At 37.8% G+C, this 13,493-nt stretch overlaps 1 protein-coding gene across 4 annotated transcripts in view; it reads left to right on the top strand.

Moving 5' to 3' along the window:
* Nucleotides 1-13,493, top strand: part of ANKRD28 (ankyrin repeat domain 28) — a 120,259-nt gene that overhangs the window by 38,203 nt on the left and 68,563 nt on the right. For 2 of the 4 annotated variants that reach the window (XM_066555055.1, XM_066555049.1), the window contains exon 2: nucleotides 9,173-9,256. In XM_066555055.1, the coding sequence (XP_066411152.1) occupies nucleotides 9,173-9,256 (84 nt within the window). Of the gene's footprint in view, nucleotides 1-6,877; nucleotides 8,071-9,172; nucleotides 9,257-13,493 lie in introns of those variants that run through there. The other 2 variants (XR_010784036.1, XM_066555041.1) reach the window with 2 other exon arrangements.

The raw sequence follows: 13,493 nt of genomic DNA, 5'->3' as shown, positions 1-13,493 counted from the left end.
GCACTGTCCAGTGCTGAATCTGGGTGTTTTGCATTGTGCTGCCTTTCCTTTAAGGGGGTTTCCAGTCTTCCAGCTAAAGAACCAAGGTTAGAAAAAGAGCAAAGGATAAAGGTTATTGGTTTATAGCCCATCCAGCTAAATGAGCCTCTGTGGGGAAGCTGAGCCCTACAGACCAAATGCAATGTGTTCCTAATCATCTGCTGGAGAAACAGCAGTTTGTTCAAAAACAAACCAGAAAAGCATACAAATCCAGGGAAACTGGGACTTCTTTTCCCATGCAGCAATGAAAGATCACACTCAGGGTTTTTTTGAGTAAGCAGCTGCCAGGTGAGAATTGCTTCTTTTCCTTGGGATACAAACATAGAGAATTGGTTTCAGTGCATCAGAGACAGAAGAAGTGTATCATGCCATGCATTAGAAAATCCCAAGGAATTTCTGGTATTCAAGGATGCAGTCTCTGAGAGGCTTGTGGTGTTCTTGTGTGTTATAGTGTCTGTCCTTGAATCCCATATGCTATCCACAAACCCCTTAATTCCTACTGAAGAGGCAAGAGCAAACCTATTACATGGTGAAAAATAAGGCAATGTTATGTTGACCTTCTGTGATGTGGACTAGTTTTTCTGTAATGAATAATGAGTTTGATTTTTTTTTTCCTCTGCGGGAACAGTATTGCAGGAAGAAATTTTCAAAGAGGAAATATGTAAAATCAGCACTTCCTCTGTTCATCTTGAGCATGACTATAGATCAGTAGAAAAGTAGATCAAAGGAGATGTACTAATTCTCAGTGTAAATGTGTGCCCATGGGCCCAAAGGGAATTCTCTTAGTTGTTTCACCAGCTGCACTAATATAATTTAGTAGGATCATATTTTAGTTAATTTACAGGAGTGTGTACAGTAGTGGTATAAACACTTTCAAAGCAGGTGATAGATGATATAAAACTATGATTAGGAATTCTGCAGTTGTTATTTCCTCCAGCCAAGCTACCTGTTTCTCCTTCTTGGGAAAATGTAGTAGCATCATTCCCTGCAGCATCAGGCTGTCAGTGCCAGCTGTGACAGTGGGTTGTTCTTCCAATGTGTCTGGATTGTTATTTTTGCTCTGCTCTTGCTGGCATTCCTGTCCAGCCTCACCTCCCAGCAACGGGCTGGATGTGCTGGGAGAGGGTGCTTGAATGTGAAAGAGCAAACGGGAACTGCTGAGACTGAGTCTTTGATTTTTGTTTTGTTTTCATCAACTCTGCTTCTAGAGCTGGTGTGCACAGCTGAAATTGCTGCCCTCAGTAATTATTCCTGGAAGGACACTGTGGTTATTATTGTAATTGATGCCATTTTCTGTGCCAAAACCCAGAATTGGCCGGGGACATGATATGAGCTGGAAGGAGATAAGGAGGCCAGAAGAATTGCTCCTATCAGTGTATTTTCTGCCTTTGCTCTGCCAACAGGTGGAAATACTTTCAACAAACCTGTGGGCCTTGCTTTTTGTATTATGGAAACATTTTTAAAAGCTGTCATGCTTGCAAAAACCTTAAGTGTACAGGTAATAATTTTGTGTTTATGTGGGTTTAACAAATGCTGAAATGTTTTGCCTGCTTCTCTTTTCAACTAAACTGATATTTTAAGATAATACGGTCTCCATTTTCCAACAGAAGTCATCTTCTCTCACTTACCCTCTCCTAGAAAGAAAAATTGCTTAAAAAACAACCTGTCTTCTATCCAAAATCCACACCACAGTAGCTAAAGCGGTTTGTCAAGGTCTTTGTCTTCATGGATGCAAGTGTACCTTAACTGTTCATAACAATATATGTGGATAGGTGCACCTTTTTGTGGTCTCTCTTCCCTGAAACAGGAGTTGTTTTGACTTCTCGTCAATTTTACAAGACTGACAATACCACAATCAGACTCGTGTGGTTGTCATTTAGAAAAGCTGTTGGATGTAAGAGCTGCCTTCTGTTTCCCAAAAGACAGAGAGGTGGCTGCTCTTGGGTGCAGCTGATAAATCTGAGCATGCACATTTTCTGCAAAGTACCTTGAGAGCGTGAATTCAGACAGACTGGAGGACTTCTTTTATGTGCTGTGTGTTAATGTAAGAATAAATTGTTGATTTTTGTTTACAGGATTGTACACTGAAAGCGCACAAGGTGCCTCCTCCTGCCAGTAAATTTAAATCTGGCCTAAAAGGAAAGTGTGCTGGGTGATATCCTAGCTAGAAAACATGTTGGAAGATGCAGGACCCTCATATTTTCACTTTGTTTTAAGAGAAATGGGAGTTGCATTTACTTTTCTGGGTTTTGGTCTGTGCACAGTTTGATTGCTAGACTCCATATTTTGGACTCCAGAGTTAATTTTTTTCAGGTATTTACTTATCTTGTACTGTGATGGCTGTATGGTCCTTCAGCCAAGAGTTTGTCTGCAGGTGTATTGTGCAGACATACAGAATAGAAGTCTTAAACAGAAAATTGCTTAGTAGATTTTAAACACTTTCAAAGTGCTTTATTGCTCTTTGATCAGATTATATTTTTAACATGTTACTGGGTGTTTAAGTATACAACTGAAGTTTATATCTGAATCACAGGCATTTTTTATTAATTAGTTTTCTTCTCTTGCTCCAATTGAGGAAAGTTATAATGACTGCTGGATTATTTTTCTTCTTTGTATTTCAGTTTCAGCTGAAATGGCTTTTTAGATACTGGATTTTATTAATTGCCAAGTGTTCCAAGATAGTATGTGACTATGTGAAATAGTTCTTTAGATTAACAGAGCCTGTATAATTGCACGAGAAAAAGTAGGAATTGCCTATGGTATAATGAAGTGCAAGCAGAGCTATTTTGCATGTCCTTAGAAGCAGAACTGGGGAGTCCAGGGGTTAAAACTATTCTGCAGATGCAGATGCTCTGGAATAAACAGAACAAAACTGGGAAGAAAGGTACTAATTTCTTGCTTTAGACTGTTCTCTTTCCTGACTCCACCTCATTCCCTCAGGAGTGGGGAGGAAACAGCAGAGGAGTTCAGATGAGTGACTCATGAGAAGTGTTCTAGAAGTATTGTAACTTATATTCATGGTGATGCTGAACACTCATCTCTGTCTGTTTGTGATAAAATCAGCTTATACTGGGGCATGCCTGTTTACTTAGAGCTGTAGCTGTTAAAAGCAATTTTTGTATTATGAAGAAATACACAGATTAGGTATTTGCCTTGCAAAGTTGATATATAACTTGGTTCTAAGCTTTTTTCATTTTTACTGGAACCTGACAGAACAATTTTCTTCCTTTCCTAGATCCTTTTAATCATACAAAATATTACCTGAAACCAGTTGGATTAACCTCAGCCCAGAAAAAACTTGGTAAATGCTGATTGGCAAGAGAGAAATCTTTATCTAACTAGATTCTTTGATACTGGTTGTCCTTTGGTTTTTTGTGTCATCAGCAGCGCTGCTACAGTATTTTGCTTATTTGTTCCTAGAGAAGAGGACAGATCCATAGAAAAGTTTGCTATTTTTAGCTGATTCAGAGTTCATGTTTTTTCTGTCTAGCATAGATGGCTGACATCTGTGTTTCAACCTGCAGGTTGCATTCTTCTAATATATTATCTTCATATGCACACATTAAAGACTCCTAAAACTTGATTTGCTTAAAGCCAAGTGTAGTTTGAAAATTACAACACTTTTTTTTTTCCTTACAGCTACCATGTCCACACAAAAGCCTTTATTTTCACAAAAATGGATATCATCATTGCACTTCTTAAAATTTGAGTTAAGTGTGGAGATCTTACTTTGCTAACAGATCTTGTGGAGGTCATCAGATCACCACTCAAACCCCTGTAGACATGGCATTCTTTTTTTAAGTTAGGCCATTTTTGAGCGTTCTTTCCTACTTCTGATTTCATAAGCTTTTGTATGGAAATAGATGACATTTGGAGAAGATGGATGATGATGACCTGCTGTCTTCAGTTATTTCAAGTTTTATTAATACAAACTGTTTGAGATGCAATGTTCTTTATACCTTCACAAAGTTCTGTTATGATTCCTAAATTAGTTTGAGGAACAGAAGCTTAAATTAATCATCTTGAATTTACTCTGCTTTCATTCTCTGTTGCTATTAGCTCTTCTACACAGAAAGTTGTTAGTCTAGATAAGCTGCTGAAAAATTGAAGCCTTAGTTTGGTTTCTCACAGTAGAATTCTAAACAGTTTTTGGTTTTTAGAAGAGCTCTTAGGTAACATCAGAAACTGCATTTTGCACACCAGAAGATACTTTGGATGGTTTTTTGAAGTTGAAAGAAGAGGTCGTTAGAGATGCTGTTTGCATTGAGGTGAAGGCACAGCTTTTGGTTGAAGGGGATGTAAGGGGGAAATGCCAGTTAATTGTGAGCAAAAATTAAATATCCAGAACTGGGTTTTGCTTTGGTTATGGAAGCAATTGCACACACGCAGTCCTATCATGAGCATGGTGTTTTTGCTTACTTACATGGTTTAGATTGCTATAGAAATCAATATAATATTGACTCAGTTGTGTTGGTTCTCTTTCTAATGCAAACTGTCATGTACTGGCATTTAACTCTCTGTTGTAATGTTAGAATTCAAAAACATACAGTGTTAGGTGAGATATATGTTAACTTGCTTTTGGAAATAGTTTATATTAATTGTATTTTATCTAAGATCACTAGAATAATTATCAGAGTAAATTGAAAAGTTCTGAATTTTCACAATTAACTGAGTGTAAAGCATACTTTCTAAGGTAACTATTGAATTTCTAGCTGACTTTGAAGTATTAATTACAAAGGTAAAAAATGGACCACATTCAGATAATTTGAACTAAGTTAGGCATTATCTCTACCTAGCAATGTGTCCAGTTGGTAATTCTAAAGAAAACATATGGAACCTTTGGCATTTGCTTTCTGCATAAATGTACTGACTCCTGAAAAGTGTTCACTTACACTGAACATATGGGCTTAGCTGGAAAACCATTATCTAACAAGTGTGTATCATATGAAGCTTGAGTATGCATTTTGCCAGTATTTTGCTTTTACACATAAAATCTGAGTTTTAATTTTTTAAAAATGCACGTTTAGTTATGCAAAAAGCTAAAGTGTCTGTTCCTTGGGGCATTTTTCACAAATAGAAAGCAAGCTATTTTCTGTGTTGTGGTTGTTTTGTTCCATAGCAGACAGTAGGGTGTTGCAATAGCTGAGCTTTGAGGATGTCCATAGTTTATTAGAACTAGTTCTGCTGTGGCCAAGAAGAACATGAGCTGTCACATGTACTCAGGTGAATCTGTGTTGTTGCTTTTTAATAAATGGGTGAAATGCCTGGACAAAGCAGTGTGGCATACAAATCATTGCTTTTTTTGTAATTAAGACTAAAAGTATGAGATTTCAAAACAACTAGACTCTATGTAATGAACAGAATTTATTTATAAAGTTATTTGTTAGTTTTGAGAAATTTTAATCTGAAGTTTCAAGATGAATCAGAATCTGGATCTATATTCTGCCAGGCACGGACTCTAGAGGTCAGGGAGCCCTTGACCAAGATACTCTTTTGCACTTAGAATAAGTTTCACCTGCATAAAGTGTCAGGGGGAAAGGGAGGTGTTTAAGCAATTCATTATGTTACAATCAAGCTACTGTAGGCATTTTTGCAAAAGAGTTCATGTAAGCTTTTCCTCTCCATGGCCCCCAAAGGTGGGAATTCAGTATGTCTATTTATATCCAAACCACTTACACACCATTTAAACCTGTCTTTCTCTCTGTCTGGATTCCTGTGTGAAACCTGAGTGCGAATACTTTATTGAAGAGCTATAAACTTGCTCACCTTTGACAAATTCTGCTCTTAGCAGCCACTGAAGGACATCAGAATTGCCTTCATGCTGCACAGCAGGAGCAAAAACCCTCCCTCTGTTCCTGTGGCACTGAAGCTTATCCAGCAACTTTTGACAGAAGCCATTTACATAATACACCCACGAGCCAGCACCATTTAGGCAGATTCAAGCTGAAGTATTTATTCAGCAAGTTGTAGGGCTTCATATTATACTTAATTATTATGGTATATTTTAATAATATTATATTTAAATTATACTTAATGTAATTTTTTTTCAAGCTGAGGTTGTGTTTGTTTGTACTAATTGCAAAAACCCACAGCTTTGGTTGCTAGTAACTGGCTTTTTAATAATCAGCCTATTGCTTTAAGATTTTACTTTTCATTTAATTTTCAGAGGATTTGTCTGGGGCATTTGTTGTCTTTAGTGAGTTAAATGAGGGCTGTTTTGCTGCTTGACCGGTGCCATATGAAAGCAGTTAAAGTGCTGGAATTGTTTACTGCCTAAAGTGTAGTTAGTCAGCAGAGCCAGTACACCACATTGCTTTGCGGCTTTTAGTGGAAAATATTAAACAGTCGCTCTTTCTTCAGTTATAGAATTTTTACGTTTTCAGCTGCGTTAGTCACCGAACTGGCGCAGGCTGCAAAGACTGCCCCAAAAAAAGCAAAAGGCGGGTTTTTTCTGGTGCCAGAGGAAGTTGCCCTGGGAGCGGTGGCCGGGCGCTCCGGTAAGTGACATGTGAGCATTACCAGGCCTTGCACCCGGACAGGCTGCAGCGCTGCTCGCCGGGCTGCTGCTCAGGGCAGCGCTGCCGTGGCGCTGCTCGCTGCGCCGCTCCTGCCGACCCGGACAGCCGAGCTGGGCTGGGAGCTGTACAAGGCTATCTGCTGATTGTATAATTTAATTTGTCAAGGAAAAAAACTGATAAGCAGAAGCTCTAACTGAAGAGGAGAATCAGGTTGGCGCAGTGACAGATGTTCGGATAAAGAAGTTGGCTCAGAGAAGATGTACAGAGTCTGATTTTTTTTTCCTTTTTTTCCTCCCCCTCAATCTGAATGAAGACTATCATGGGAACTGCATTCACATGGTGATCAAAAGAAACACTTGAGTGATGAACTGCTTTTTCAGAAGTCTTCTAAGGCAGTAATTTGAGCTTTTGTGTGCAGTAGCTAGCTTGTTTTGCTGAAGCATTCCTCCTCGACAGTATTTCTGCCTTACGCATTCCCTGATGGAGAAGCCACAGCTACTGCCTGCTGAAGGAGAAATGAACGCTCCGCATTGCTCGTGTCCCTGACGGAGTAGCACCGGCTGCGCTGCTTTTGCTGGATTCAGCCGTCAATACTATTCAAGGAGTTCATTGTCCCTGTGGTCTGACTCATTGCATGTAAATGTGCTGCAGCCGTGCTGCACGTTGCAGCTATTTTCTTGCATGGGAAAGAATTCTTTTCCTCCGAGCAGGTCCTGAATAACTGCTGAACCGAGATGTGTTTTTCTGTCCGGACTGTTTTTGACATTGAGAAAGGAAGCTGTAGAATGGCAGGATGATCGGGAGGCACGTTTATTTTCAGTCACCAGAAAGCCTGTGAGGGTTGATTTAAACTGACCTTGCAGGAGTGGGAATAGCTGCGGCCGTCTCTCTCGGGGCAATTGTTCCTTGTTCCGTCCTCTGCAGGACGGAGTCGTGTCTTCTGCAACAATGACTTCACTGTGGGGGTAGAAGGACGCTGTGGAAGTTGTGACATTAACAAAGAGAAATTTGCTTCTGAAAGGACAGCTGTGTGCGACAGTGAGTGCTGTTCGAATGGAATTGGATCTTGGGATATTTTTATCAGCTGTTCCACGGTTTTGTTATTGTGTATTCAATGCTTAGGGACTTTTTATTTTATAAAGAACAACTTTTTTTTCAGCAGTGTCTTGAACATCTCATGGTGTTTAAGTCTGGAAAATGAAGCGTGGGGGGGGATTGGAATGTCCCTTTCTAGATGCTAAGACACCAGCAGTAGCACTCACAAGTTGGTGAGGGCCTGTGAAACAGGTGAAAGTGTTTCCTCTATGGTCACTATTGTGATACCTGCAGTGTGCTTCCAAAAATACCATTGCTGGCATTTTCTTGTTTGCTTTTGCTTCCTCAAACGGATCGAATGAGTCGAGTCTGTATTGTTGTTTTGGAGGAGGAGGAAGAAGATGATTCTCCCACATTTATTTCCAATTTACCTCAGGAAAATGTATCTGTACATCCATCGCCCTCTGGAAACATGCTGGTAAGGCATGTTGTTTGTTGGCATATTTCCTGCTTATAATGCTGTCTAGATACCGATAGCTAGATTCCTAAGATAAGGATGAATATGTGCAATGTTGAAACAAGACAAGGTGATAAAATCTGCATGTAATAAAGATGGAAAAAGCTGAAATTTAGTGGTAGAATTTATGCTTGCAAGGGTTCTTTCTATTTCATGTAACCTTATTTATGGTGCAGCAAGAACAGGTCTTGATTCTTGTGTAATAGCAATGGGGTTTTAGAAGGCTTGGGGAAGTGTATTTGAAGTAAATGGGCTTTCCCTGCTCCACTTCTCACTCTTCAATAGTACATTTATGCAGTACCACTTTAGAAGCTGATGTGATCATTGTATTATAATCGTATGCTGTGTTTATTTTGAGAACTGATAGAGTATATAGTTATATCAAACAAGAGCAATTCTAAGCTAAAATAAAAATTACCATAAGTCACAATCTTGGTATAACTGTTAGATTCAAGTTAGCACTTTCTGAAAATGATCAGCATAGGGGGGACTGTGCTTTTATTTCTTTAAATTATTTTATTCTGTCTAGTGACTGACTTAAATCTTGCTAGCATACCTCAGCAGCTTTTCTTACTTACTAAGAAATCGTGCTATATTTAGGAATAGATGTGTGTGAGTGTGAATTTGTTACCATACTTATCTGATGCACTTTACTTTCCCACTCTGTCTAAACAGGTGAAAGACTTCCAGTAACTTGAGTCACTTGCTAATGTAAAAGGGGATTGTTTGCTTATACTGTATAGAATTTGCAGCATGTAATGACAACCCTAATTTTGTTCTAAGGCGTTCTCTTTTCAGCTGTTATAAGCCAGTCTTCTCAGCTCCTTTTTTTTCTTTCACATATATATTTAAATGACTTAGAGGATGTCTGTGTGTTTGAGGTTTTTAAAACTTGCAATTTCTTTGATTCTAAATACTGGTGCTGGTTTCTTTGTTTTACTGCTTGGAATGGGGTATTTTGTCATTACCTTGGGTTTCTGTTATGTTTCAAAAAAAGCTGTATGTGTATCACTAAAACCTAATATGGGGTTTTATTTTAAGATGTGTTTTTTCTTCATTTTAGCCACCATTGGTTCAAGCTATATTTAATGGAGATCCTGATGAAGTTCGAGCACTAATATTTAAGAAAGAAGATGTTAATTTTCAGGTAAAATCAAATATAGCTATCTTTGAATATATTATAATTTTGAATGTATTTTAATTTTGTTTGTTACATCTTTCTGCTGTACTAATCTCTTGAAAACTTTGCTAATTCTTGAGCTGTACATTTTATATTCTAGTCTAAGTAATGCCTATACATACACTTAATACCGGGAATCAGATGTATAGCTTTGCAAATTTGTGTGAATAGTAAAGACCTAATTTTATATTCCTTGTAAATGTTAGTTCTGCAGTGCTTGGGTAACTGCAAAGTTTGTTTATACAGTTGCATCAGACTAATTTACAGAAAGCTAGACTGGTTGAGTGTGATGCTATGCAGACTTGAATTGTTTTTAAATTTAATATAGCATATAGTATACATGAGACAATTATAAGAACATAGTCTGGGGTTTCAGTAGGTACATTTAATAGTGGATTAGGAAGCCTAATGATTGTATTAGTAAGAATGAGAAACAGGATTTTTATTTTTGCAGTGCTGCAGACTCAGGCATTGCAGACATAAAAATTATACTGAAATGGTACTAAGTTTGTTCCACTGGGTGACATTCAAGATTCGAACAGCATGCAGTTACTGTATTTCTATTAAAATTCTAATATGCGTGTTTGACACTGTGAAAGATAATATAGCATAAACTCTTTACATGGATTAGAAATTGCTTTGATTATTACAGCAAACTGACAAAGACTGTTTAGGGCTTATGCCATAGGAATGTGTGTGGCTGTTTCTCCTCCAAATGCCTCAGAGCAAGAGTGATGCTAAAGGGCAAAGGCTAAGATGCAGCAGCTACCTAGGGGCCCATTTAAGACCATAATGATTGTTTACACTTTCTTCGAGGGAGATGTAAACCAAAAGTAAATATTAGTTTGGTATGTCTCTTTTGACATTTAAAAGCATTCTGCATAATTTACAGCTGAGAAATGCTGTGTGAAAAGTCTCAGTGTAAGGGAGCCCTCCTGTTGTCTTGAAGAGCTTGAGTAGGACCCTATATAAAGAAAATTTTTGTCAAATCTGAAACTTTGTTTGATAAGGTTGGACTTTTTATCCTCTTTCTGGAGTTTTGTATGTCCTTAAGCAAGATTGTATGATGGATTATACCAAAAGACTTAATATTCTTTTTAGTTATGAGAGCATTAGTTTTGTATCCTTCCCATGTCTGCATCTATATGCTCTGGTCCTGTTGCCATTTTTATTTCTGGAAGATAATTAGTGTTGTTACTTTGTATTCATTCATGTGTTAAAGTCACGTTTAGCATTCATAGCTATAGAGCTTGTAAACAAAGTTAGGTTTACTATATTTCTGCTTTTTTTAACTATATATTACCAAAGCCTCTGCAGTATTTCAGTATGTATGTGGGAGTGGTTTGGTATTGGTTTTTGTTCTTCCTCAAGTTCTGTCAAACACTTGCAAATAGATTGGAAGATAGGAAGTCAACTGATAAATAGGAAAGCTCATATTTTTTGCTGTCTTTTGCTGAAGAGAATTACTTCAGATTGCAAGGTACTTCTATTGTAGGAAGAATAGTCAAAATCTGGAGGTTCCTATGTTTTATGTCCTAATTTTTTTAATTTTAATTCCTTTCTGTGGATGTATCTCTCTTTAATAGAACATGTGTGCACTAGGTGTTAGCCTAGTAACACCCAAGGTGTGGTTAGAGTCCACGCAGGACAAATATGCCATTTTTTCACAACCACCTTCTTCAGCACAGGGAGATGCTTATCACACATGACCACTGTTTATTATCATGGCACTCCTAGTCCTGCTACAGTATTTAATATTAAATTTACATTTATCCCTTAAATGCTGTTTGTTGGGACTAATGGAGCAAGTAAATTCTCCCATTGTCTGGTAGACAATGAAGTAGACTGCTTAATACATTTTTCTGTGTGTCTGTGTGCATTTTGTTCCTTTCCTTGGGTTTTTTTGTTGAAAACATCCTTGGCTGAAGGTAATATATCTCTACATAGCCTAGATCCAGAGTTGCTCCCTGAGTTATGTGTTACAAATTGGTGTGGACAGAAGGAGGGAAAAAGAGAAGAAAATGAGGTAGTTGTTTTTGTTCCTAAAAAAGAGAAGGATCGAGATAAACTGTTTTGACCACTGTGGATTGTATTAGACCAGTGTATATACTGGATTTTTTTCCACTTTGCTATCCAAATATTTCAGTACAGTTATTTGAATTCCAGAGTCACTCCCTTCAATGCCTCTGCAGAGTCATTTCCCCCTCTCAAGAGTAACTAATTATTTTGCAGTTTGTATTCTAATAGTTGAGATTCCTTCCATCCTCCCTTCCCCTGTGCATGGGCCTGACTCTGTAACTGGAGACCCAGCAGTGTTCTATGAGTTAATTTTGCCCAAAAGTGAACTGAAGATAGGGCTGTTGTACATCTTTGTTGTGATAGTGACATTCATCTAGGAAGGTTTTTTATGATGAAATGTGGGTATTTTTTCCTTCTGTTTCATCTAGCTTAATTTACCTTCTTGGTTTTACGAAGTCTTACAGATTGGGAATTGTTGCTGTGACTGTAAGATGATGTACAAATAGCAAATGGGCTTTTTTCAGGAAGAAGATTGCTTTCTGTTCATGCCACACCAGCGTCCTGAATCACAGGCTCAGTTTAGATTTAGGAAGTATGTATTGTATTCCATCTGCTCTTGTAATCTTTTGTGAAGAAAGGACAAATTGAGTGTATCCCTAGCTACTTAACTGGGGTTCAACAAGGCTTACCCTCCCTGCAAGCTGGAAATGTGCAGCTCTTTATAGACAAAACTGATTTATAGGAACTTTGTTCAAATAAATTGTTTGGAAAGTGTACTTTCCTGAGGCTCCAGTTAATGGAAAAAAAAAACCAAACCAGCTGGGATGGGGTTGCTTCTCACTCATCTTTCCCCAAGAAAGCTTGAGTAACTGTAGCTGCCTATTTCATAAATCAGGCTTAAATCACATTCATCACATATGTCTGACAGCATAGAGATTCTGTTACAAGCATGGCTTCTGCTATGCTGTGTGTGTTTGTTTAAAAAGTTATTATTATTTCTTGGTACCATCTTGAGCTTTTGAGACTTGACAGAAAGGAAAATCTTGCATGATAATGGACACATTTAATATCTGTTAGTTAATGGAGATCCTCAACGTTTCCTGCCCTTGCTGATTAGATTAGTGTGGCTGGTTTGAATTCTACTTTTCAGCAATTCGCTTTAGCTAACTGAATGATTCCAGCATTGCATTTATAAATTAGTATTGGTTCAGAACTTTTTTTTTAAGCTTTGGAGATCTGTTACTGTTGTAAACTCGGCCATTTCTGTTTGAAATCAAAACTCGTATGGTGCACGGTTAGTTTAAAAGATCATGGAAATGGAATATTTCATCTCAGCTATTAGTTAAGTATGTAATTCTCTCAAGGGAATACCAGCTCAGTGTCAAAAATTATTTAAAGGTTGCAAATCTGACTACTGAAGCGATTGTTCAAAATCAGAACAATTTTTCCTCCTCCTAGACCTATTAGGGTAGTAATTCTTGCCATGAAAATTGATACTTCAGGTAACCCAAGATGCATTTTTTATAACCCCATTGCACTTGATCATAGCTGAGGGGACAAACATCTGATCCTCTCTGGAACTGGTGTCAGTGTGTCCCTTGCTCTTCTCATACTAAAGCCAAACAAGCTTTTTTTTTTTAGAGAATTCCCAAAATCACAGAGATCTCTCACAATGAGCTCAAAAGTGCTCACTGTTGCTATATAAAATAGTAATGTTGACATATGTGATAAGTTACTTAAAAATTAAGTACCTGGATCTTACTTTGTATTGTGCTTTGTGAGATTAAAATAGATTTTAAACTATGAAATGTTCTAAAACTGCTTTATGTGTGATTTGGTGGTTTTTTCCCAATAGAAAATGAAATAATGGGAAGTGAAATTCCTCATACTGTACCATTACAGCCATTGTCACCCTGTAGCAATCGGGGTTCTCTGTATGGTTTCTATTCTGAATTATTGATCCAGCATGACTCCTAATTTAATGTCTTTTTTGTATAGTAAGTAACCACAAAGTAAAAATTCACCTGTGCTGCTATTTTGGGAAGATGGGAAAAACAAAACAAAACCATGGAACCAAATGATCTTTTGTCTGCGCTCCCTAACCCACACCTATATTAGATAGCAATGAAAGGTTACCCGTAAATCCCAAGTTTTGTTGGTGGGACTGCAAGGGCTATGATCCTAT

This window comes from Molothrus aeneus, chromosome 1 (assembly GCF_037042795.1).
Source record: "Molothrus aeneus isolate 106 chromosome 1, BPBGC_Maene_1.0, whole genome shotgun sequence".
In the NCBI taxonomy this organism is placed as follows: domain Eukaryota; kingdom Metazoa; phylum Chordata; class Aves; order Passeriformes; family Icteridae; genus Molothrus; species Molothrus aeneus.
The sequence above is the reverse complement of the archived record's forward strand: the minus strand, read 5'-3'. Positions and strand labels throughout refer to the sequence as shown.